The sequence below is a fragment of the Schistocerca gregaria genome, chromosome 7 (assembly GCF_023897955.1).
Source record: "Schistocerca gregaria isolate iqSchGreg1 chromosome 7, iqSchGreg1.2, whole genome shotgun sequence".
Lineage (NCBI taxonomy): Eukaryota > Metazoa > Arthropoda > Insecta > Orthoptera > Acrididae > Schistocerca > Schistocerca gregaria.
The window spans coordinates 134532279-134556049 of NC_064926.1; the positions used below are offsets into that span (position 1 = coordinate 134532279).

Genomic DNA, 23771 nt, shown 5'->3' on the forward strand with positions numbered 1-23771 from the left:
TTATTATGGACTGGCTATTAGACGAACTCCACCTCTGAATGATGTTACAGCAATGAGAAAAGCTGAATGTGCCACCTACTTTCATGAGTTGTCCACAAATGGCAACCCTGTTCACGGACTTTTCCCTAAAGTGGCAGATTCTTGGAGTGGTTACCAAAAAGCAAAAGAAAGTAGTCAAATATACCATCATAAGCATTCTCTTCCTGCGCCTGTTATGAATGAAATAAAACCAATTTTTTGCGGCCTGAGCGATCCTGTTTTGCTTAGTAAATGTCTTCATGGGACAAGAGAATACAAATGAAAGTTTCAGTCATTGTGTATGGGAAAGATTACCCAAGAATTTTTCTGTAGCTCTAAATACATTAAAAGTTGGTGTACTAGCTGCAGTGATATGTTTCAGTGATTTAGTAATAGGAACGTTGGAAGTCGTGATAAATTTAGGCATAAAATGTGGCTCTAATATGGAAGATAATTTGTTTGCATTTGACAGACAACGGGCGCATGGAGCTGAAAGTGTCGCTCTTCCAGTTACCAAAGAAGCAAGAAGTGCTAAAAGGAATGCAAAGAGGAAGCTTCAAGATGAAGACTATGCTTCAGGAATGTTGTGAGGCACAGTTTAATTGGACTCATATCTTCATTTGCAATTTTCTGCAAGTTGTTTTTTTCAGAATTCAGGTACAAATATTTCCTAAAGTTTATAAAACATTGCTAAATTTTTTTCTATAACTTGCAATAGTCCATACTTATGTAGTAGACCTAAGCTTTAGTGCAGAATCAACTAAATTGTAGAAAAATAACATTTTTATTAGGAAAAAAGCTATAAAAATTAAAATGTAAGATGTGATATTTTTTATCCTTGTAATATACATAATAGGTGGAATTAAACAGATCTGGTACCTCAGCCATCATGCCATGCATATCTGGTAAAAGTTTGGTCTCCTTCAAATATATAACATAGGATGAAATGGTGCCTCAATTTGAAGAAGCATTTTCGAAAAAAAATTGCATCAATTTCTTTGTAACTTTTTAGCAACGCTAAGCAGGTTAAAATATTCAAAATACTTCTAATTTGTTTAGAAAGTGTGCTGCATTACCTGATGTCAACAAAAAATCTGTAAAACACAATATAAACAGTGCCTGAAAGAAGTAGGTGTTCATTTTTACATAATATTGAGCCAGAAAAGTACCCCGTATCCTTCAGTGAAGTTTGTGGTGAGTTTACATTGGAACCTTGAACAGTATCATGTCGGATTAAGAGTTTTTGTGGTGGTCGTACGAGCACAGACGATAATCCAAGACCTGGAAAGCCGAAAACTGGAACAGATGAAAAAGTGTGAAACTTGTGGCAGATGCTCTTGAAGAAGATCGCGTGCGACTTTTGAGGAACTCTCTGAAGCCAGGGGAATTTCTGAAACTTCAGGATTCCTTATTCTGCCAAATTATTTGAAGAGAGGAGAAAGTTTCTGAGAGACGGGTCCCAAACTGTTTGACTGCTAAAGAGAAGTAGAGACGCCAGGATATTGCAAGCTTGCTCAACGATTCTACACAAAGGTCAAGAATTCTGGTGTAAAATTGTCCTATTGATGAAACATAGATTAGAGTCTCTGAACCTAAGACTGAAATCACAGTCCAGTGAGTAGAAACCTTGAGATTCTCCACATCCAAAAAAATTTCTGCGCGATCAATTAAAACTCAAGCAGATGTTAATTTTTACTTATAACTACCAAGGATTCATCATGACAGACAGAGTCTCATACGGAATAAGTGTGACAGCAGTGTTTCACCTTAGCTTCATGCAAAACACATGCAGAAAATTGCACAAAACCCGATATTACTTGCGTGAGGGTGGGCCGCTCATTCTTCACAGCAACGCTCCCCTGCATATCGGTTAGTGTTGTAGCTACAAATTGCGCGAACACGAATGGGGAGGATACTCTCTACAGACCGGACATGAGTCGGACATGAGTCTATGAGACTTCGACGAGTTCCTAAAGTTTAAAAAACCTGGGCATGGCCGTCATTATCTTTCTATGGAATAGATTTCTACCATCATTACCTGAGGCATTCGACAATTGTTCTGGATGGAATAATAGAGCCCCAGAGACGTTGGGATTGAGTCATAGAGAAGCAGGGATGCTATACTGAAGTACTGTCAAGAGATATTGAAAAAGCATGTAGGTAAACAAAATTAGTGTACATTATTTATGTAATGTCCCTTGTACACTTAACTCGGAAGCGGAATTTATCTAAAACAATTTTGAATTTAATAATTTGCCTTTGCTGAACACCTTCTTTGTCTATTTGTTTGAGTCTGATTCCAACAGCAATATCTCTGTAACTGATAAAAATTGGACACAAATTATATGAGATGTTTCATTCTAACTGGTTTATACTACCATCTACTAATATATTTGCTGTACCTGTGAAACACCCTGTATACTTTATTGAGCTGTATCAATATTTCGTTGGTAAGAGAAGATATTACATATTAGAAGTGTACTTCTGATTAGTTTTCCATGAGGTACTGAAGGTGGATTCAATGCACGCCACCCAAATTTTATGATTCTCTCAGTAATAAAATGCTTCACTGAGGTGGGATGTAATCGATTAATTTTGTATTGCCTTTCTGAAGATTTGAACGTAGAATAACTGAATCAACATCAGCGTAGATAAAGGGTATTGGGTGATATGCTGAAGTTCAGTTAACCTACGCTGCCTTTAAAATGCTTAGTCTGGCAGTGTAATTAATTTTTCAAACATGTCAGAGGTATACCGTGAGATTTAGCACTTACAAATTAAATGCCAATGAAATAACTTATGATGTATCAATAAACAGCTGCAGGACAAAACTTCTAGTAATGTTCTTAGGAAACAAAAAAATACGAGTTTCATTTGAAAAAAAAGTTGATGTCTATGGTGTTTTTACTTCTTTACAAGAACATGCCAGTCGTAGCTGTGGTTCGTCCACAATGTATACAATGTTCTGATCACGCTGTTCATTATTTTGAGAGGCCATAGTGACTTTTTGTAAAACTATTGGTGCTACCTCTAGTGCTCAATAGAATTAGGGGATATGGCTTTGGGCGTCTGCCATACTCCAGTGAGTAATAATTGAGGAATGGGCATGTTACCAAATTATACCATTATCTTGTACAAATTAAGTGCACAGCATCATCACATTATCGATCTTTACACAAAAAGAACTAAAATGTCCGACAGGAGTCGAAAACAAAATGGAAACGATCATTCGTCGCGTCATCCTGGGTACTTTTCGTTATACCTTGAGGATTTCAATAACATGTACTCCTTCCATGAGCGTTTATCGGTGTCTGACACCTATGTGCGATCTCCGTACATGCCTATAGAGGTCACCTTGTTGTATCTGTTCCCATGCTTTAATGAGCGCCTGTAAGTGTTTCTGGAGACTCTGTTGAGGAACAAGACTACCATGGACATGTCTGCAAAGGATGTCTCATATATGCACGGCGGGGTTTAGGCTGGCCATTCCACAGTTCTCAAGATAACCCTCCACCACATTATACAGCAGCCACCACATGATACAACAGGATCTGTACAATGTACTGCTGCGCAGTAAGTTTACTATGGATATTGACAAGATACATATGGCTATCAACACTGAAGCCTCTCCACAACATCACAGAACTTTGGAAATCTGTAGATGTCCTGGACAACATGTGGGAGGTACCGCTACCACCGACTTTGCACTCTAATCAGTTATCACCTTGCTTCAGAGGATATCTGGACTTACCCGTGACTAGCACGTTTCACCAGTGAAGAGTTACCAGTTGACATGGGAACGGCAAAACTGAAGACGAGAGGCAAGATATTGTCATGTCAAAGGAAATACTCGAACAGGACGTCTGGGTCGTATGTTTCTTACTCATAACTTGTTCATTACAGTCTGATCGGACACAGAGGCTTTAGTGACCTTTCTGAGATCGTATTTCAGTTTTTGTGACAGTATGAGTACGGAGCAGAGACGGCCAGATCCCGGCCTTCAAGTGTGCATATAATGCGCCAACAGCGTGGAAAGTTCCTGGCAGATTAAAACTGCCGCTCGGGGTAGTGGCTGGTCTGAGATGTTGTGTCACTGCTCCCTTCGTCGGAGGCTCGAGTCCTCCCTCAGGCATGGGTGTGTTTGTTGTCCTTCACATAACTTAGTTTAGGTTAAATTAAGCAGTGTGTAAGCGGAGGGACCGATGACCTTAGCAGCTTGGTCCCATAAGACCATACCACAAATTTCCGATTTTCAGAGATTAAAACTGTGTGCTGGAACGAGACTCGATCTCGGGACCTTCGCATTTCGCGTGCAAGTGCTCTGCCATATGAGCTACCCAAGAGCGACTCGTGGCCTGTCCTCACAGCTTTCAAAAAAGGTTCAAAAAATCAAATAGTACCAATGGCTCTAAGCACTATGGGACTTAACGTCTGAGGTCATCAGTCCCCTAGACTTCGACCTACTTAAACCTAAATAACCTAAGGACATCACACACGTACATGACCAACACAGGATTCGAACCTGTGATTGTAGCAGCAGCGCGATTCCGGATTGAAGTGCCTAGAACTGCTCTGCTACAGCGGCCGACTCACAGCTTTAATTACTGCAGAATCCCATCTCCTGCTTCCCAGATTCTACTTTCGAAAACTTCACAGAAGCTCCCCTTCCAAGCTTACTAGGCTAGCACTTGTGGAAGAAAAGATATTCAGGAGACATGGCTTAGCCACAATCTGGAAGATATTTCCAGAATGAAATTTTCACATCTCCTGCTTCCCAGATTCTACTTTCGAAAACTTCACAGAAGCTCCCCTGCCAAGCTTACTAGGCTAGCACTTGTGGAAGAAAAGATATTCAGGAGACATGGCTTAGCCACAACCTGGAAGATGTTTCCAGAATGAAATTTTCACATCTCCTGCTTCCCAGATTCTACTTTCGAAAACTTCACAGAAGCTCCCCCGCCAAGCTTACTAGGCTAGCACTTGTGGAAGAAAACATATTCAGGAGACATGGCTTAGCCACAACCTGGAAGATGTTTCCAGAATGAAATTTTCACTTTGCGGCAGAGTGTGCAATGATATGAAACTTCCTGACCGACTAGAGTTTGGAAGGTAGGATATGGTGTACTGACAGAATTAAAGCTGTGAGAACAGGTCACCAGGTAGCTCAGTCGGTAGAGCACTTGTCAAGGAAGGGCAAAGGTCCTCAGTACGAATCTAGCTCTGGCAGACTGTTTTAATGTGCCAGGAATTACCTAATGAATAAAAAAAAATTGTAAATTTAGACACATCTGATCATGTTGATACTTATTGGATTTGTAATTATAAGATTATTGACATCGAATTTGCTTTTATTTTGTTTGATTATTATATATCAGAACAACTACTCAACTATTTGGGAAAAATGATCTATACTGCAATATTGACATAATACAAAACTACAGTGAAATAATTTATGGTCCATTGTGTCTGTTTGTTTTAAGGCTGTTTTCAGATAATTATAAGTGAACATTTTTGGGAAATAAGCTGCAGCCTAGAGGTCACATGATTAATGGTCGAATAAATTTAGAAAATATCCAAAAACGGAATTAGAAACAAAAATTGATACATAAATAGAAGGATTGATTTTAACAATTTCATACGGAATTATGAATATTTTCGAACAACTAAAGGGTATATTGATTCTAAAGGTAAAAGAAAACTGGATATAAAAGATCCAGCAAGTGGACATGATCCAGTTACAAAACTATGCTTTAATTAAACAATCTTGTTACAATATCTGAATACACAAGTATTGTAACACAACTCTGTAATTACATCTCTACTAAACAGCTTACTGAAGAAATTTATCGACTTAATATAACTGATCTGACAAATTACTTTCCAAAAAAACGAAATAGAAAAAGCTTTTACAGATGATTTCTCAAAAGCAGAGTTAACACCGTACCTATTTTAGTTAAGTAATCTTCAGAAAAAATGCGTGAAAATCAAACACTGTAATTTCACTTTGTTAGAAGTGATGAAACATTGAAGTACACATTTGAAACGATGTAAAATTCAAGAGAATTATTTGTTTTGGCCCAATGTAGTTGGTGACTTGTCATATACTAATTTTGAAATAGAGATAAAAAGACATGAATTACAGATTTTATATCCAACTAAGATTCATTACTTGAAAATAAAATAAAATATTTATAGCTCTAAATCAGTCAGTTAAAACTGAACTTGTTTCAGGTGACTTACCCATGTTATGTGAACTTATTTTAGAATCAGATGACGATGGCAGGATGGAACAATAATTTAAATCTCATTAAATTTTTAACTATATAAATGTAAACCATATCTGCTGTTTGAAATGTAAGATATGTTCTGAAATACATATTCCTCAAAGAATAAACAATAAAAATGGAAAACGAGGGATCAAAGGTCTTTGTATAGAATGAAAAACTAAGAAGAGTAAGTTTGTTAAAAAGAATTGTAACAAAGATCTAAATATTCATGAAACAATCATAAATGAGCTACATTAACCAATGAGAAAAAATTTTAGACTGAAATGTAGTTACTATCATTATTGATGATTTATGGCAAGCAGTTTTAATGGAAATGGATTCAAGTAATTTCGACTAATTTCTGAAACAGATAATGGGTATAAATATTTATAAACTGTTAGTGATTTTTTTTGAAAATTTGCTTGGGCTATTCCAGTTAAAGATAAGACAGATGAGAATTTAGTTGGTGCTTGTTTTAAAAAAGTAGATACACACATCCAAAAAATTTACATACAGAAATAATAAAGAATTTTATAAGACATGTTTTCGAGACTTGATGAAAAAATAAAACATTAATCATTATTAAACTTTTACTATTGTTAATAGATTTAATAAAACATGTAAACAAGAGATATGGAAAAATTTGACTTTCAAGGAAATTATAAAAGAAATGATCTAGTCTCAAATTAGTTGATGGATATAATAACACAAAAATTCAACAATAAAAATGAAAACAACAGAATTGAATCAAAGTAATTATAAACCAACCATTGCTATATCTACTGACAAAGCGATAAAGTTAGACAGTAAACTTAAGGGAATTCTTGAAAAAAGATATACACCCAAATGTTCAACATGATTATTTAAAACTGAAACTGTTATTCATGCAAAACAAATAAGGTATAAATAATGAGATGTAAATGGTGAAGATATGTAAGGAAATTTTTATGGGTAAGATTACACATACCGAAATATCCTGGCCTTATCTTGTTGAAAGATTTTAAAAAGGAAATGTGATAAAGGTTATGTTAAATGGTTTGGTTTTGATAATTCAATGTAATGGTTGGGTAAATAAAGATAAAATTGTTTATAAATATTAAGTAAATTATTCATGTATGAATGTGTCAAACAGTATGAAAGAGAAAATTAGCTCTTTATTTTTTCTAGGAATATGTTATGAAATGAATATACAGCTATATTCATAAATCAATTAACTGATGAAAATGTGAGTTCTTTATATAATCTTAATGGATAAGAAATTTCTATTGCTTATGAATATTATAAAAACAGATTATTGTATAAATTTTATAATTGAGTTAACTGCTCTTAAATATTTTCTGTCAGTTTTCATAACTCTATCTTTCCCTTACTTTTTTACTCGATTGACCCCAGAAATTCTTTTAATGTTTCTGTAACCCCTTTTACTTTTATGAGAATATGCTTTGAAGATATCAGAAACAATTAAGTCAGTTTTTCTTCCTCAACTGTACTGTGACTTTTTGTTCAATAACAATTGTATTAACCCCTATAGGTTGTTCAGTTCAAACATCAGAATATATTTTACTTCTATGACACATTATTAAATCATCATATTTTTACACATAATCACAGAATAATTCTATATGATATTTTAGGTTATTAAAGTATATTTGATATATTTCTTTCTCTTTATTATCTTTATGTACATCCAAATATTTATCAACTATGTTTTCATCTAATTTGTAATTATAATGTACTTGAATGAGTATATAAAATAATTTATCACTATCCAAACTACCACTATTATACACAGAAAATCTTTCTTTTAAATGTATTTTAGATTGAACTCTACTGAGTCTAAAATAATTTTTCTTTGTATAATGCTTAGCTGTGGCAATGTAAATAAGCTCTTCTTTCTTCATTTCTATTACATTATTTACTACATCTTTTAATGTAATTTACCTTCAGATTCGATTGCAAGTTGTTGAGATTTATATTCTCTTACATACTCAGCATAGGAGAGAATGATCTTATCTGCTTTAAGATTATATTTTTTACCTTCCTTCGAATTAGAGTTATTCAACAATGTAATTCCAAATTATCTATAGTCATAAGTAAACTTTCTTCTAGATTAGTTATTTTGAGATGTGTTTTTATATAATCTTGAATACAGAGATACAAAGTCACTTTTTCATTTTGATAATCAATTTGTTCATTTTGTAAGTTATTTAGCTTTAAAAATTCTATAAAGTGTATTTTCCTGTTTAAAAATCAGCAGTCCATGTTCCTGACCTCTGACATTCCAAAACAAGTCCTATAAAAGTAAATAAATTTGGTGTAATTAATATCTATTGTTTATCTTTTAAAGATACCTATTATTCTGAAAATATTTGATCAACAGAAAATGTGAAATATTTTGATTGAAATTTTCAAATGTATTTAGCATATTTGATTTTGAATTAGATGTGTTTGGTATAACTGCCATTTATTAAAAACTATTTATATTAGGAAATTTTATTTAAATTATTTGGTGTTTTTTTATCTCTGAAAATATGTGTTATTCATATGTGTAAAGATTTACACCTCAGAGAAACTTTATGAACAAAACATAAAATCTATATAATTGTAAATGTTAAATTTTACAATTTCTGCAGAATCTAATATACATCATTTACTAATTAATGATCGGTCTAAATTGTCTAAAAGTAAATGAACTAAAATCTAGAGTAGTGAAATAGGAATAAGAACTTATTGATCTTTTTATTATTAGTGAAAAATTATACCTAAAAGAATAAATGATAATAGAAAAGAACTAGGAAATGAAGGATATTCTGAAATGGAGAAGGAAAAACGTATTGCATTGATTAATTATAATTCTCAAAATTTCCATTTTAAGGAATGATAAAAATTATTTTGAGAAAATTTGTAACAGATAAAAATAAAATTTTTGAGTATATTAAAAATAATGATCCATTCGATGAATGAGGATGGAGAATTAGGAAGCAGATACATACCAGTGTGTTATGAATTCCCTGTCGATTTTATGAGAGAATTTCAATATTAATTAGTTTTGAAAACTACAGTGATACTAGAACGAAGTTTGCTTCCAGATTTTATTAGAAAAATTTAACATAAATTAGAATGGAATATAATATCATACCGAAATTTAAATATTATTTTTATGAGACAATTTCAAGACAAATTAGATTGGGTAATTGTATCACAATATCAACTGACTAAAAATTTCCTCATATGATTTGAGACAATAAAGAATGAAATATTATATCCTGTAAAGAAAACTTATCAGAAAAATTTATAAGCATAGCAGAATAAAGCAAGTTAGGATAAAATACCAAGCTGTCAAAAATTACTTGAAACATTTATGAAACAGTTTCAAGACAAATTAAAATGGGATGAAATGCTAGCCAAACACTAATTGTCTATAGAAATTACTCAACAATATCAAGAGAATGGAAATTGTGATTACTTATCATTGTATGAATAACTATATGAAAGTTTTATAAGATAAAGTAAATCTGATTGCAACAACAACAGGGTCAAATTTCTCTGAATATTTTATACGAGAATTTCAAGATGAAATACATAGTCTGAAGATTGTATTAGAGAACTTAATGATACAGTAGCTTAGGAATCTATATTAGCATGTAAAAAATTATTTGCAAATTTTGTGAGAGAATTTTAAGAGTGATTACATTGGTAAATTATGTCAAGTAATGAAAAAGTGTCTGAGGATTTTATAAGAACATTTCAAGATTAAACTGGGATGAAATATCAAGTGAAGAAATACTATCTGATGATTTTATAACAGAATTTCAAGATAAATTAAATTGGGAGTGTGTTATAGAATATCAAGATCTGTCTGAATCTTTTGTACAAATACACCTCACTCATGTGAAGTAATAGAACTATCTGAAGATAATCATTGTTCTATATGTTAATGTAATTAAAATCATCAATCTGAAAAAACAACTCCTAATTGCACTTCTCATAAAGAGTGAATTAATGAATGCTAAAGAACAAAAAAATAAATGTCCATTCTATAGAAAAGTTGTTAAAAAATGTAGTTAAATTTGATGAAGGCTAATTATAGCATTAATCAGTTGTTATTGGGTGTAAACATTTCAAATATCGAAATAAATGTGCCACAAAAATTCTTAAAGTTTCTTTCAATTGTTGATATAAATTTACTGAATTTGGATTGTCATTAGGTCGTAACTTTTCTTCACAGTTTTGATGTCTATATTCAATTGAATAAATCATTGTTTTAAACTTATTCTTTGTGTTCTAATTACATAATAATTATAATTTTAGTCACCATCAAATAATTTAAAATAACAAAAGTACGTCTTAAATTTTCATTTATTCTCTGTTTGAGAATCAACATCAGGTGGATTTAGTCCTCTTTTTCTGATGTAACCTTTCTACAGTGATTGTTTGGATTTCCATTTAAATTTTTACATGTCTTTTCTTTTTTTTAATTTAATATTTTCCTTATGTTATAATTGATAGTAGAACTACTTCATGATCTAAATTATGAAATATTCTGCAAATGCAATTTTTGATCTCATAAGTAATGGATATTAGCGAAGTTCATTGTTAATTTTGTAGAATTTTGCATACATTGTGGAAGTTCTGTAATGGAATTATGAAGATTTTCAAATGATTTACAATAGTTTTGTTTAACAAAGTCTTCATTTGCTTTCCTAGGTCGAGTATATTCTGAAAGATCTGCAACATAATGTGCATAAAATCATCGATTAGTTTCTTTCATTTGTTATCATAAACATTTGCTTATAATTGCATGTAAGCTTGTTGTTGAATAGATGGTTCATCGACTCCATTTAATAGAAAAGTTTTTTTATTAGATTTGTTATATGTATTATTAAAAATTATGTTTTTAAACATACAGAATCATTAAGAAATAACATTGTTGCTTTTGTTTCGATTAATGTTATGATATTTACTTCTACTATTTTTGTTTGTGGAAACAGTAATTAGCAGAAATAAAAATTAAACAGTAAAATATTAGTTTGATTTTTGTTATTTGAATACTCCATCCACAACTGCAATAACTCAAGCAAGTGATGGTTTATTAAGAGAATCATTTTAGTGTTAGTTCAATTAACACCTAATCTTGTGAATTTTATGTAAAAAATTTATATTTATATTCAGTTTATTCGTAATATTAAAAATCCTGCTACTTTAATTTCATATAAAAGATAAAAATGTACATTTTGTAAATCTCATTCATGAACAAAAAAAAAAAGGTTTTCCATTATGATCATTTAATTGGAAAATTTATTAATCCATTATATTATCAATGTAATTTAGAGTTAAAATATCCTAGTTTTGTACCAATTTCTTTACATAATTTATCTGAATACGATTCACATCTGTTTGGATATGATAAAACAAGGAAGTACATTGAATACCAAGTGATCAAGACTGACGCCTTAGTTTTGGTAAGAAGAAAGAAAGATTGATATTGAGATTGATTGATGCTTTTACATTTATGGCTCTTTCACTTGACAAACTTTCATGGAATTTGAAAAAGGAACAATTGAAAGGTATTAAACGTTTTTCTCGCAAGAGTAATGCAATCTATGGATAGAACACCATGGATTCTTGGGAAAAATTTGAAGTGACACAAAAAGAAAATGTCATAATTCACTGAGTAAATTAATTGATAAAGATTATAAAGAAGAAAAATTAATTTGGGAAAAGTTTAATATGAAAAATCTTGGTGAATATTATGATCTTAAGCCTGATGTATTGTTTCTTACTGACTGATGTGTATGACAATTTCAGAAAAACTTGTGTTATTGCTTATTATCTCTTGGTATTTTACAGCACCAGTTTAACTTGGGAATTAAATGCTGCAAATGCCTAAACAACATCTTCATTTATTGCATAATTATGATGTGATATTAATGGTTGAAAAGGGAATAAGAGGAGCAATATTGCAGTGTGTAAAAGATATGTTAAAGCAAATAAAATATACATGAAAGATTATAAAATGATACATTATTTAGCACATTTAGACGTGAATTAATTATAAGGTTATGCTATGAGTCAATCCTTACCATATGTCAATTGAATCGAATGAACCAAATATATTTTACTGTTCTAAAGTAAGTTAAGTATTGGATACTGTTAAAACTGGATATATACCTTATGTAGATTTAGAATATCAGAAAAAATTAAATGATTTACATGAAAATTTACCATTGGTCCTGTCAATAAAATTGTGCCAGGAACTAAAGAAACAAAATTATTAACTACCTTAGGACACAAATAATCTTATTTAGTTAATTATAGAAACCTTACAGTGTGTGCATCATTGGGAATTAAAATAACAAAAATACATAGAGTTTTAAAATTTAAACAATTAGATTGGTTTAAGAAGTATATAGTTTTAAAGACAGAAATGTGAATTAAAGCCAAAAATTATTTTGAAAATTATTTCTATAAACTGATAAATAATTCAACATTTGGTAAGACAATGGAAAATATTGAAATAGAGTGGTTATAAAATTAGTTTTAGACAAAAAAACAGTGAGAACTATTCAATGAAAATCTAGTTGCTATTTCTATGAATGAAACAAAATAAGATTCAGTGAACCAATCGACAATGGAATATTTATATTTGATTTATCAAATGAACTGATGTATGATTTTCACTATATTATAATAAAGCCAAAATATAAAGAAAATATTGAGCAGTGTTATCAATATAGGAACAGTTACATCTACAACATAAAAACTGAAGATTTTCATGAAGACTTGTAACTGATGACTGATTACTTTGATACAAGTGATTATCCAAAAACTAATACTTATGGAATTTCGCAAGGAAATTAGAAAGTCTCTGGGAAAATGAATGACTAATGCAATGGAAAATTCATAAAGAATTTAGTGGTTTGAGAGCAAAACTGTTTGCTTATAAAGTTGGTGATAACACAGAGAAAATATATAAAGGCATTAACAAATGTATTATTAAATATAGAATTACATTTTGTGAGAAAAATATGTTTTGTTATAATAAGTCAATGTGATAAAAGAATGCAAGTTTCTAATTTTCTAAGTAACTTCTTATAAAATATAAGTTTTTTAATGAAAATGAGTGTGTCTGACATAAAACATCCAATTGCAGTAGAAAATAAGAGTATATTATGTTGAGTTAGTGAATGAGTGAGTTAACTAACTTACAAAGAAAGAGTCAGAACCTATACTTATCATCACCCAGTGTGTATTAAATGTGTTAGATCTCAGAAACTATTTGGAATGGGGCATAGGTCTAGATGAAATGTTTTGTTCAGAATCACAAATACTATTTCCCGTTACTGTCTCCCCTCAAAAGCATGTATCTTTAATCTTGGCTTACCCTGTATGTCGCTAGTCACTTCGCCTCCCCTCTCTTTCTCGTTTTTCTTGATCGTTCATGTCACTGCATTCTGTTTTCTTTTCCAGGGTGGATTCCTTTAGCAAACGTATCCGCATCATTGCCCACCTCAATGGCATTTACACACTAGAAGGTGCATACACTTTGGCTGCACACGTACTTGGAATACCTTTAGAGGGCACTGGGATCTTCAGGGGTGTGATGGGTAAGTATTTCCATGGAAAAATATCACCTGACGACAGAAAAACGGAATATTCCGAAAGTACGGAAGGATATTTAATCTAAACTCGAGAGGCAGGAGTAAAACAATTAAGACAGGGACACAGAAACTCTAAAATTTTTCGTACGTTTGATTACAGAAATGGCTCCTTCATTAATTAGACAACAGTGAGAGCCAGTTTCTGTGTAAGAGTTAGTGTTACAACGTATATTGTTTTCTGGAGTATCTGATGCAGCAGATTGTTTGAATCTGAGTTGCTCTTATGTTTTATTATAGTTTCTTGAGCATGTACTGGTAGAGTTTTATGCTGTTCTTTAATATAAGTATAATCAAAGATACAACTATTTTGTTAAGTATTGCACTTGACAAATACAGAACTGCTACAAGAGCAAGAGGTCTGATACACAGAAAATGAAATACATTATTTATTACCAAAGATATGACAAAACATTCACAGGAATAATAATAATAATAATAATAATAATAATAATAATAATAATAATAATAATAATAATTAGAAGAAGAAGAAGAAGAAGAATAAGAATAGGCCTCCGGTATGTTCTGCCAGTTGTAAAAGGCGACGAAAAGAACAAACTACTAATAGGGCTAATCCCCCTTTGAGTGTGATTAGTTGGTTCAGGATATAACTAATGAAGCCTCAGACAAGCGCTGTCATGGTCGGAGACGATGCTTGAACCCTATGGTCGTCCACAATGGTAACAACACTGCTAGCCACACGGAAAATGATTTGAATCCAAATAGAGGTGTTTTGGAGGATATGCTTCCTGCAACCACTCTAGAAGGAAAGCAAAGACAGAGGATGAGATGGTCAGATGGAGTTAACTGACATCTCATGTTCTGTTATTACCAAGCAACACACTGAGAAACAAACACAACTGGATACAGATCACAAGTATACACAACATTTATGATCAAATACCCAGAATTAAAATTTTTAACAGAACAACGACTAGCTGATCAGATTCGTGTAATAATCAAAACTAACAGGATACCCCAGGCAGAATTAGGAAACATCAAACAACAAGTACAACAAATACTAGAACAAAATAATGTGCAATCAGAAGAAGAAGAAAATACAGTAATGATCGCAAACATACCAGAGTGAACAAACAAAGAAGAACATGCATCAATTAAACCATCAGTGGAAAACGAAATCTTAATACAGCCACCAGAACAAGCACAAATAGAACATGAAGTGACACACATGTCTGATATAGAAGAAAAATTTCAGCTGACATATATAGAATACACAGACACAAATACAGACATTAGACCATTCTTGCATAGACCAGCAAATAACCCACAAGTCGAAACAACAATTACTACTATCAACACAATCATACACAACTATCGAAAAGTTACAACTACTGATTTATATAGGAACACTCACTACACTAAATATCCACGCTAGGCAGAGATCAGAACCAACCAACACACAGAAGAAACCCACAAAATCAGCATGGCAACACAGACTACAGATCAGAATAGAAAAACTGAGAAAAGACATCGGACAGAGAACACAGTTTATAAGAAATGAAATATCACACAAAAAACGAAAAAGGTTAGGTAAAATCTCACAACAAGAAGCGATAGAGCAGTTAGATGAAAAGAAATAGAAATTACAAGCATTGGCTAAACGACTTAGAAGATACAAAAGAAGTGAAAATAGATGGAAACAAATCAAACATTCAACACAAATCAAAAGAAATTTTACCAGACAACAGATAACACACACATTAAAATAGACAACCCACCAAACATAAAAGACATGGAACACTTCTGGAGCAACATATGGTCAAACTCAGTGCAACATAACATGCATGCACAGTGGATACAAGCAGAAACAGACACATACAAGATGATACCACAAATGCCTGAAGCGATAATTTTGCAACATGAAGTCACCCAAGCAATTAATTCTACTCACAATTGGAAAGCCCCTGTAAAAGATAAAATAGCAAATTTGAGGCTAAAGAAGTTCACCTCAACACATTCACATATAACTAAATTATTTAACAGTTACATTGCAGGCCCATACACATTCCCTGATACACTTACACATGGAATATCTTATCTGAAACCTAAAGATCAAGCAGACACAGCAAACACAGCTAAATATTGCCCCATAACATGCCTACAGACAATATACAAAATATTAACTTCAGTCATTACACAGAAATTAATGACACATACAACACAGAACAAAATTATAAATGAAGAACAAAAAGGCTGTTGCAGAGGAGCACGAGGATGTAAAGAGCAACTGATAATAGATGCACAGGTAACATACCAAGCTAAAACTAAACAAAGGTCGCTACACTATGCATACATTGATTACCAAAAAGCTTTTGATAGTGTACCCCACTCATGGTTACTACAAATATTGGAAATATACAAAGTAACAAATCAACGACTCAACCAATTACTAAAGATAACAGAAGTATTCAGCAATTATATAAATATCGCTTTTGGAACAGACAAATGGAAGAAAAATAGCATAGTCAAGGGAAAACACACTAAACAAGAAGGTTACATATTGGATAACCACAGCGACTGCATAGAAGCGATGGAAAAAACAGATGCCTATAAATATCTAGGATACAGACAAAAAATAGGAATAGATAATAATATTAAAGAAGAACTAAAAGAAAAATATAGACAAAGACTAACAAAAATACTGAAATAGAATTGACAGCAACAAACAAGACAAAAGCTATACATACTTATGCTATACCAATATTGACCTACTCATCTGAAGTAGTGAAATGGAGTAACACAGACCTAGAAGCACTCAATACACTTACACGATCACAATGCTACAAATATAGAATACATCACATACATTCAGCAACAGAAAGATTCACATTAAACAGAAAGGAAGGAGGAAGGGGATTTATCGACATAAAAAACCTACATTATGGACATGTAGACAATTTAAGAAAATTGTTTATAGAAAAAGCAGAAACTAGCAAAACACACAAAGCAACCACTCATATAAATACGTCGGCGACATCACAACAATTTCTTAACCACCTCTACAATCCTTTAGATCACATAACATCAACAGATACGTAGAAAGTAAATCGGAAAAAGAAAACACTACATGGCAAGCACATGTATCATCTAACACAGCCACATATAGATCAAGATGCATCCAACACATGGCTAAGAAAAGGAAATATATACAGTGAGACGAAAGGATTCATGATTGAAATACAGGATCAAACAATAAACACCAGATATTACAGCAAGCATATTAGTAAACATCCCAATACCACAACAGATAAAAGCAGACTGTGTAAACAGCAAATAGAAACAGTAGATCACATCACAAGCAGATGTACAATACTAGCAAATACAGAATAGCCCAGAAGACATGACAGTGTAGCAAAAATAATACATCAACAACTTTCCATATAACATAAACTAATAAAACAACACGTTCCCACATACAAGTATGCACCACAAAATGTACTGGAGAATGATGAATACAAATTATTCTGGAACAGAACCATTATAAGAGATAAAACAACACCACATAACAAACCTGACATCACACTCACCAATAAAAAGAAGAAATTAACACAACTAATAAAATATCCATACACAATACAACAAATATACAGAAGAAAACAGGAGAAAAAAATTAAAAAATACATCCAACTGGCTGAGGAAGTCAAGGACATGTGGCATCAGGATAAAGTTGACATAATACTGATTTCACTATCAACTACAGGAGTCATACTACACAATATCCACCAGTACATCAACGCAATACAGCTACATCCAAACTTATATGTACAACTACAGAAATCTGTAATTATTGATACTTGTTCAGTTACCTGAAAGTTCCTAAATGCAATGTAACATATACTGTACAGTTAAAAGGAAGTCACACTTGATTAAGATCCGCATCACTTTCCATTTTTAACCAGACATAATGTCTGAGGAAGAAAAGAAATAATAATAAAAACAATAATAATAATAATAATAAGAAGAAGAAAAGGAATAATTAACTTTTTATAATAATAATAATAAAAAGAATTAAGAATGATATAGATTAATGTAGCACATTTGAGTACATTTTGAGTATTGTGGAAGTGGAAGGAATAAAGAAAGAAGAGAAGATTGAAATGACAATGACAGTTACTATTAGGAATAAACAGAATTTAATCTTTTTACACCCTCTGGCTACAGCTGTTTGCATTAATATTTAGTGTGTATCAGTTGCAAGAGAAATATTTTTCTTCAATGGAAAAACTCATGTATCCATCTGTGAATGTTAAATCTTTTAATCATCCACAAGTGCTCCCATCTGAAGGGCATTACTGTATCAGAGCATAGCAACTTAGACTGCTAAAAGTCATGGAAGTTGTCGGTCAGTTATACTCCATGGTATAATATAATAGTATTTTTGCTATTTATAATAGTATTTATTGAATTATCAGGTCATTTATTAGAACAGTGAATATTACGAAATTATTTATTTTAATGCAAAGAAAGAAACCAAATGTTCAAAGTACATACTGAAAACAGGTATATGTATTTATGTAAATCATACATCTAAATTGATTGAAACTCACCTATAAACATTAGGGCATAAAGAAAACCCTCCCTTCCTCCAGAAAAAAATCTGGTCTGAAAGGGTTAAGTAAGGGACTCTGCCAACAAGGGGAAGTTAAATGGAGGGAAGACTGACATGAGTTAGCTGCAGGCAAACAGAAGGTGGGGCATCAACTGAGTTTTTGACGTTTGGAAGGAATTCAATTTTTCTGGTTTTTTAAGGAATATTGTTCATAACTTGGGTTCCTGATACAGGTAACGAATGGAGAGAACATGGCAGTGTTATGTGATGGTACAGAGAGCATTTTACCTTGGTGAGAACTATACTTCAGTTGCACTGTTCAGACACCGATGTAAAAGCTGAAGTTTAATGAAAGGCAGTGAAATGGAAGCATTGAGCCCTTTGTAGGTCACTGGAGGGAGTTGGCACCACATCTGCATACAGAAATCACCTAATTTTTGTAAATTCCGGGGAAGGGACGATGTTTACAATCAGGTTCAGTTCTGGCAAGTTGAAGAGCCAGCACATCAATTGAACCTCTCCATCACATTCCTACTCTTGTGACATAACGCATTATCTTGTTGAAAAATGCCACTGCCATCGAAAAACATGGTGGTCATGAAGGGGTGTACATGGTCTGCAAGCAGTATATGACACTCCTTGGCCATCATGATGCCTTGAACAAACTCCAGTGGACCCGTGGATGCCAGTGTGAATGTTCCCCAGAACATAATGGAGCAGCTAGCAGCTTGTCTCTGTGCCAAAGAGTTGTTAACTTGGAAGACAACGGATTCGCGCCCTCAAATCGACGTGATGAACAATGTGATGGATTTACCAGACCATGTAACGCTCTGCCGCTACACCAACGTCTAGTGCCAATGGTGAAGTGCCCATTTCAGTGGTAGTTGCTAACGTCATGGTCTTACCATTGGCAAAGGCATGTGTCGTCGACTCATGTTCGGTGTGATGTTAGCTCCGCCACAGTTGGTTGCCTGTGCTGTTTTACCCACCAGCCCCCTCTATGATGTCCAGAATCTGTAACGAAGGGTGGTCGCCAACCCCACGGTGTCTGGACGTGGTTTCACCTTGATTTTGAAGACACTCATCACAGCATTCCTTTAACAACCGACAAGTCCCGCAGTTTCTGAAATGCACATGCCGAGTCTCCAGGCCATCACAATCTCCCTTTGGTCAAACTCAGGTAGATTCCGTTCCTTCTCCATTCTACACACGGGTAGCAAGCTCACTAATACATGCACTGTAAGTGTGTCTGACTAGGAGTCATTCCTCACCAGGTGGCGCTGCTAGCACCTGGGCGGGTTTGTATTGGGAGTAGGTCGGTGGTCAAAATGTTCTGGCTGATCAGTGAGGAGTATGAGAGTCTCTACGCTTATAGGCACGTAGCCATGATGATTTCCATAGGCAGGAGTGATATGTCTAAATAGCACATATCACAAATGCATCGCTCACAAGTTTTCGTCACCAGTTTTAGCCTGTGTGAGCTTTCGTACGAAAGTCCTTGGAGAGCAACATCAAGTGTGGGGAACATTAGTGACTCTACGAGCTTCTTTTTAAGCTTGAAATGAAATACTTTTGTCTATTTCTGTAGTGAATGAAGCGACGCTTCCACCATCTTACAGTCTGCAGCTGTGTTTTCAGTCCTGTCTAAGTGATGATGCTGAATTCGCCCCAAGTTCTTTGGGGAAAAAGAAAAGGTTACATCTATGCCGTTTAGGGTTATGGAGGGAAAAGATTCGGTGAACTGCGTGTAATAAGTCTGTGGTGAGGGACTAATATTTCTTACATTTTAAAAGGTTGATTTTCAAACGTATGTGATGCACTACCTCAGATAAGGCAAGTAGATCATCATTTACAGGTGGATGACTGTGTACATTTGGTGGACTTGCACTTAGATTTAACTGAGGGTCATTCGAGTATAGATGATATTTGCAATGGGAGAGAACAGTTGACACATCAATATAGAATGAAAAATCAATGGACCCTATACTGATACTTGTAGGACCACAGATGCTACATCCCTTCATCGTGGCCTCTTAGTTCGAGTCAATACATGTTGTTGGCGAGATGTAAGGTATGAGTGGAACGATTAAATAGCACGTGTACAAAATTTTGACGTTCAAATTTAGCAAGTTGAACGTCAAATTAACTGCTTCTGAAATCCAAAAAGCACATAATGGTCGCCTACTCTTTGTTCATAGCTTGTTTCAATTGATCAGTGACTTTTACAAGAGGGGTGGTCGTGCTGCAATTTTGCCTGAAACCCAGCTGGTATTTATCTAAAAGGTTATTTGATGTTAGATAACTGGTAAACTTTTCGTGGATTCTACCTTCTAAAGCCTTGGATATTGTTGGTAGAATGCAAATGGGCTTGTAGTCGGAAGGAACTTTGCTAGGTCCCTTCTGGGGTTATGAGTCCATCATGCTTCCAGGATGTTGGGAAGAAGCTGGAGGTCAATGAACAGTTGAAAATGCCTGTTATTTTGGGCAGTAGAGGGTCGACGAGAAAGTTGATCATTTGAAAAAAATGGTTCAAATGACTCTGAGCACTATGGGACTTAATATCTGAGGTTACCAGTCCCCTAGAAGTTAGAACTACTTAAACGTAACTAACCTAACAACATCAAACACATCCATGCCCTAGGCAGGATTCGAACCTGGGACCGTTGCGGACGCGCGGTTCCAGACTGAAGTACCTAGAACCGTGATAATTTGAAATGTTGCATTATTATGACCTGCCATTGCCGAAGGAATACACACAACAGACTTCTTGGTCGTTTGTGCCAATCACTGGTACTGTAAGGGAGTCGATGGTCGACGCTCTTAGTCGTTCGTCAAGTAAAAATGAGTTGCTCTTTCGAAGAATAAGGGTGATCAACATAATGAAGAACGGAGTACCACACTTAAATGGAGTAGCACACCTAAAGCAATGAATCAGTTTTCTGTATACATAAATCGTCTGGCGGACAGGGTAAGCAGCAGTCTGGGGCTGTTTGCTGATGATGCTAAGATATATGGGAAGGTTTCGTCTTTGAGGGACTTTAGTAGAATACAAGATGACTTAGACGAAGTTTCTAGATGTGAAGAATGGCAGCTAGCTATAAATGAAGAAAAATATAAGTTAATGGCGATGAGTAGAAAAAACCTACTAATAATGCGGCTTGACAAAGTCAAATCTACTAAATATCTAGGCGTAACGTTGCGAAGCAATATGAATTGCAACAGGCATGTAAAGATTGTGGTAGGGAGGGTGCGTGATACATGTAGGTTTATTGGGGGAGTTTTAGAAAAGTGTGGTTTATGTGTAAAAGAGACCACATATAGGTCACTAATGCGACCTATTACTGAGTACTGTTCGAGTGTTCAGGATCCGAACAAGATCGGATTAAGGAAAGACACTGAAGCAATGCAGAGCTAGCTGCCACATTTGTAACCGGTAGATTTTAAGAACACGCACGTATTACGGAGGTGCTTCAGAAATTCAAATGAGAATCTCTGGAGGGAAGCGACGTTCTTTCTATTGATAAAATCTAGAGACTTGGCAACTGAGGCTGACTGCGGAACTATTATACTGCCACCAACGTGCGATTTACGCAAGAACCAAGAAGATAAGATCAGAGAGATTAGATTTCGTGTGGAGGGATACAGATAGTAGTCAAAATATCCACGGGTGTACTGCCGGTCTATAGTGTCCAACGGGCACAATATTTCGGCTATCAAACATGTCGCCATCATCAGGTGAACTGACGGACTGGGCTCCTGTGAACGCGCCGGCACGGAGATCCGTACGCTATGGCTGCTCAGGGGGAACTGGGTTCGGTCGCGGCGGCGGCCGATTTAAATACCCTCCGCCCGCGGGGCGCTCCCTCCGCCGTCCGCGCCCCGCGCCACGGTCGCGCGGTGGAACAGATTGCGACGACGTCTGAGATGACGTCAGTGTGATGGCTCTGTCCGCCGTGGTCGTCACAACTATGCGTTTGCTCGATTTACTCTTGATTAACCCAATCGCTGGTTCCCAAGCCTTGCTAAGATTATAGCCACAGTCACGGTTTATGAGGTCGTCACTGGTGCGAATTTCGATGGCCTCTCTAACAACGCTGTCCCAGTATCTCGAAGTCTGTACCAGAATCCTCGTGCGGTCATACTCCATAGAGTGATTTTCCGACCAACAATGTTCAGCGACCGCCGACTTGCTCGGATACATCAGTCTAGTATGCCTCTGATGTTCACGGCATCCATCCTCGACGGTACGCATCGTCTGACCAATATACGACTTGCCACATTGACACGGAATCTGGTACACGCCGGCCTTCCTCAAACCGAGGTCGTCTTTGGCGCTCCCCACCAGTGCACGAGTTTTATTCGGAGGACAAAACACAGTTCCGACCCGGTGTTTCTTCAGAATGCGGGCGATTTTCCCCGAGAGTGCGCCTATGTATGGAATAAATGCAGTGCCTACCTCCTCCCTCGTGACTTCATCCATCTCAACAGGTTGTGATGCAGTGGTTGGGCGAAGAGCACGTTGGATCTGCCACTCTGAGTACACATTTTTTCGAAATACAGTTCTCAGATGTTCCAATTCCTGGGGTAGACTCTCTGTGTCAGAGATAGTGCGCGCCCTATGTACTAGAGTTTTAAGTACCCCATTCCTCTGTGAAGGGTGGTGGCAGCTGTCTGCGTGCAAATACAGAACAGTGTGTGTTGTCTTTCGATACACCCCATGACCTAGGGTGCCGTCAGCCCTTCTCCTGACCAAGACGTCAAGGAAAGGTAATTTACCCTCCGTTTCAGTCTCCATAGTGAATTTGATGTTGGGGTGTATGGAGTTTAGATGTGTAAGGAAGTCAAGGAGTTTATCCATACCATGTGGCCAGATGACAAACGTGTCGTCCACGTAACGGAAAAAGCAAGTAGGTTTCCATTCGGATGACGACAGGGCTTCCTCCTCGAAGTTCTCCAAGTACAAATTCGCTACCACCGGTGAGAGTGGGCTACCCATGGCGACTCCTTCCGTTTGTTCGTAGTATTCTCCATTAAAAAGAAACTACGTGGAAGTCAAGACATGCCTAAAAAGTTCCGTGGTATTCTCGTCAAACCTCTGACCAATCAACTCTAGCGACTCTCGCAGGGGTACCCTCGTAAACAAGGAAACGACGTCAAAACTCACCATGATATCTGACTCATCCAACCTGAAGCTATCGAGGCGTTTAACAAAATCCACGGAATTACAGATGTGATGAGGGCATTTACCTACATAAGGAC

General features: G+C 35.0%; 1 protein-coding gene across 1 annotated transcript in view; it reads left to right on the top strand.

The window, feature by feature from the left end:
* Window positions 1-23771, top strand: part of LOC126282325 (putative beta-carotene-binding protein) — a 42798-nt gene that overhangs the window by 14163 nt on the left and 4864 nt on the right. Inside the window, exon 3 of the mRNA XM_049981982.1 lies at window positions 13755-13891. Coding sequence (XP_049837939.1) covers window positions 13755-13891 — 137 coding nt within the window. The remainder of the gene's footprint in view (window positions 1-13754; window positions 13892-23771) is intronic.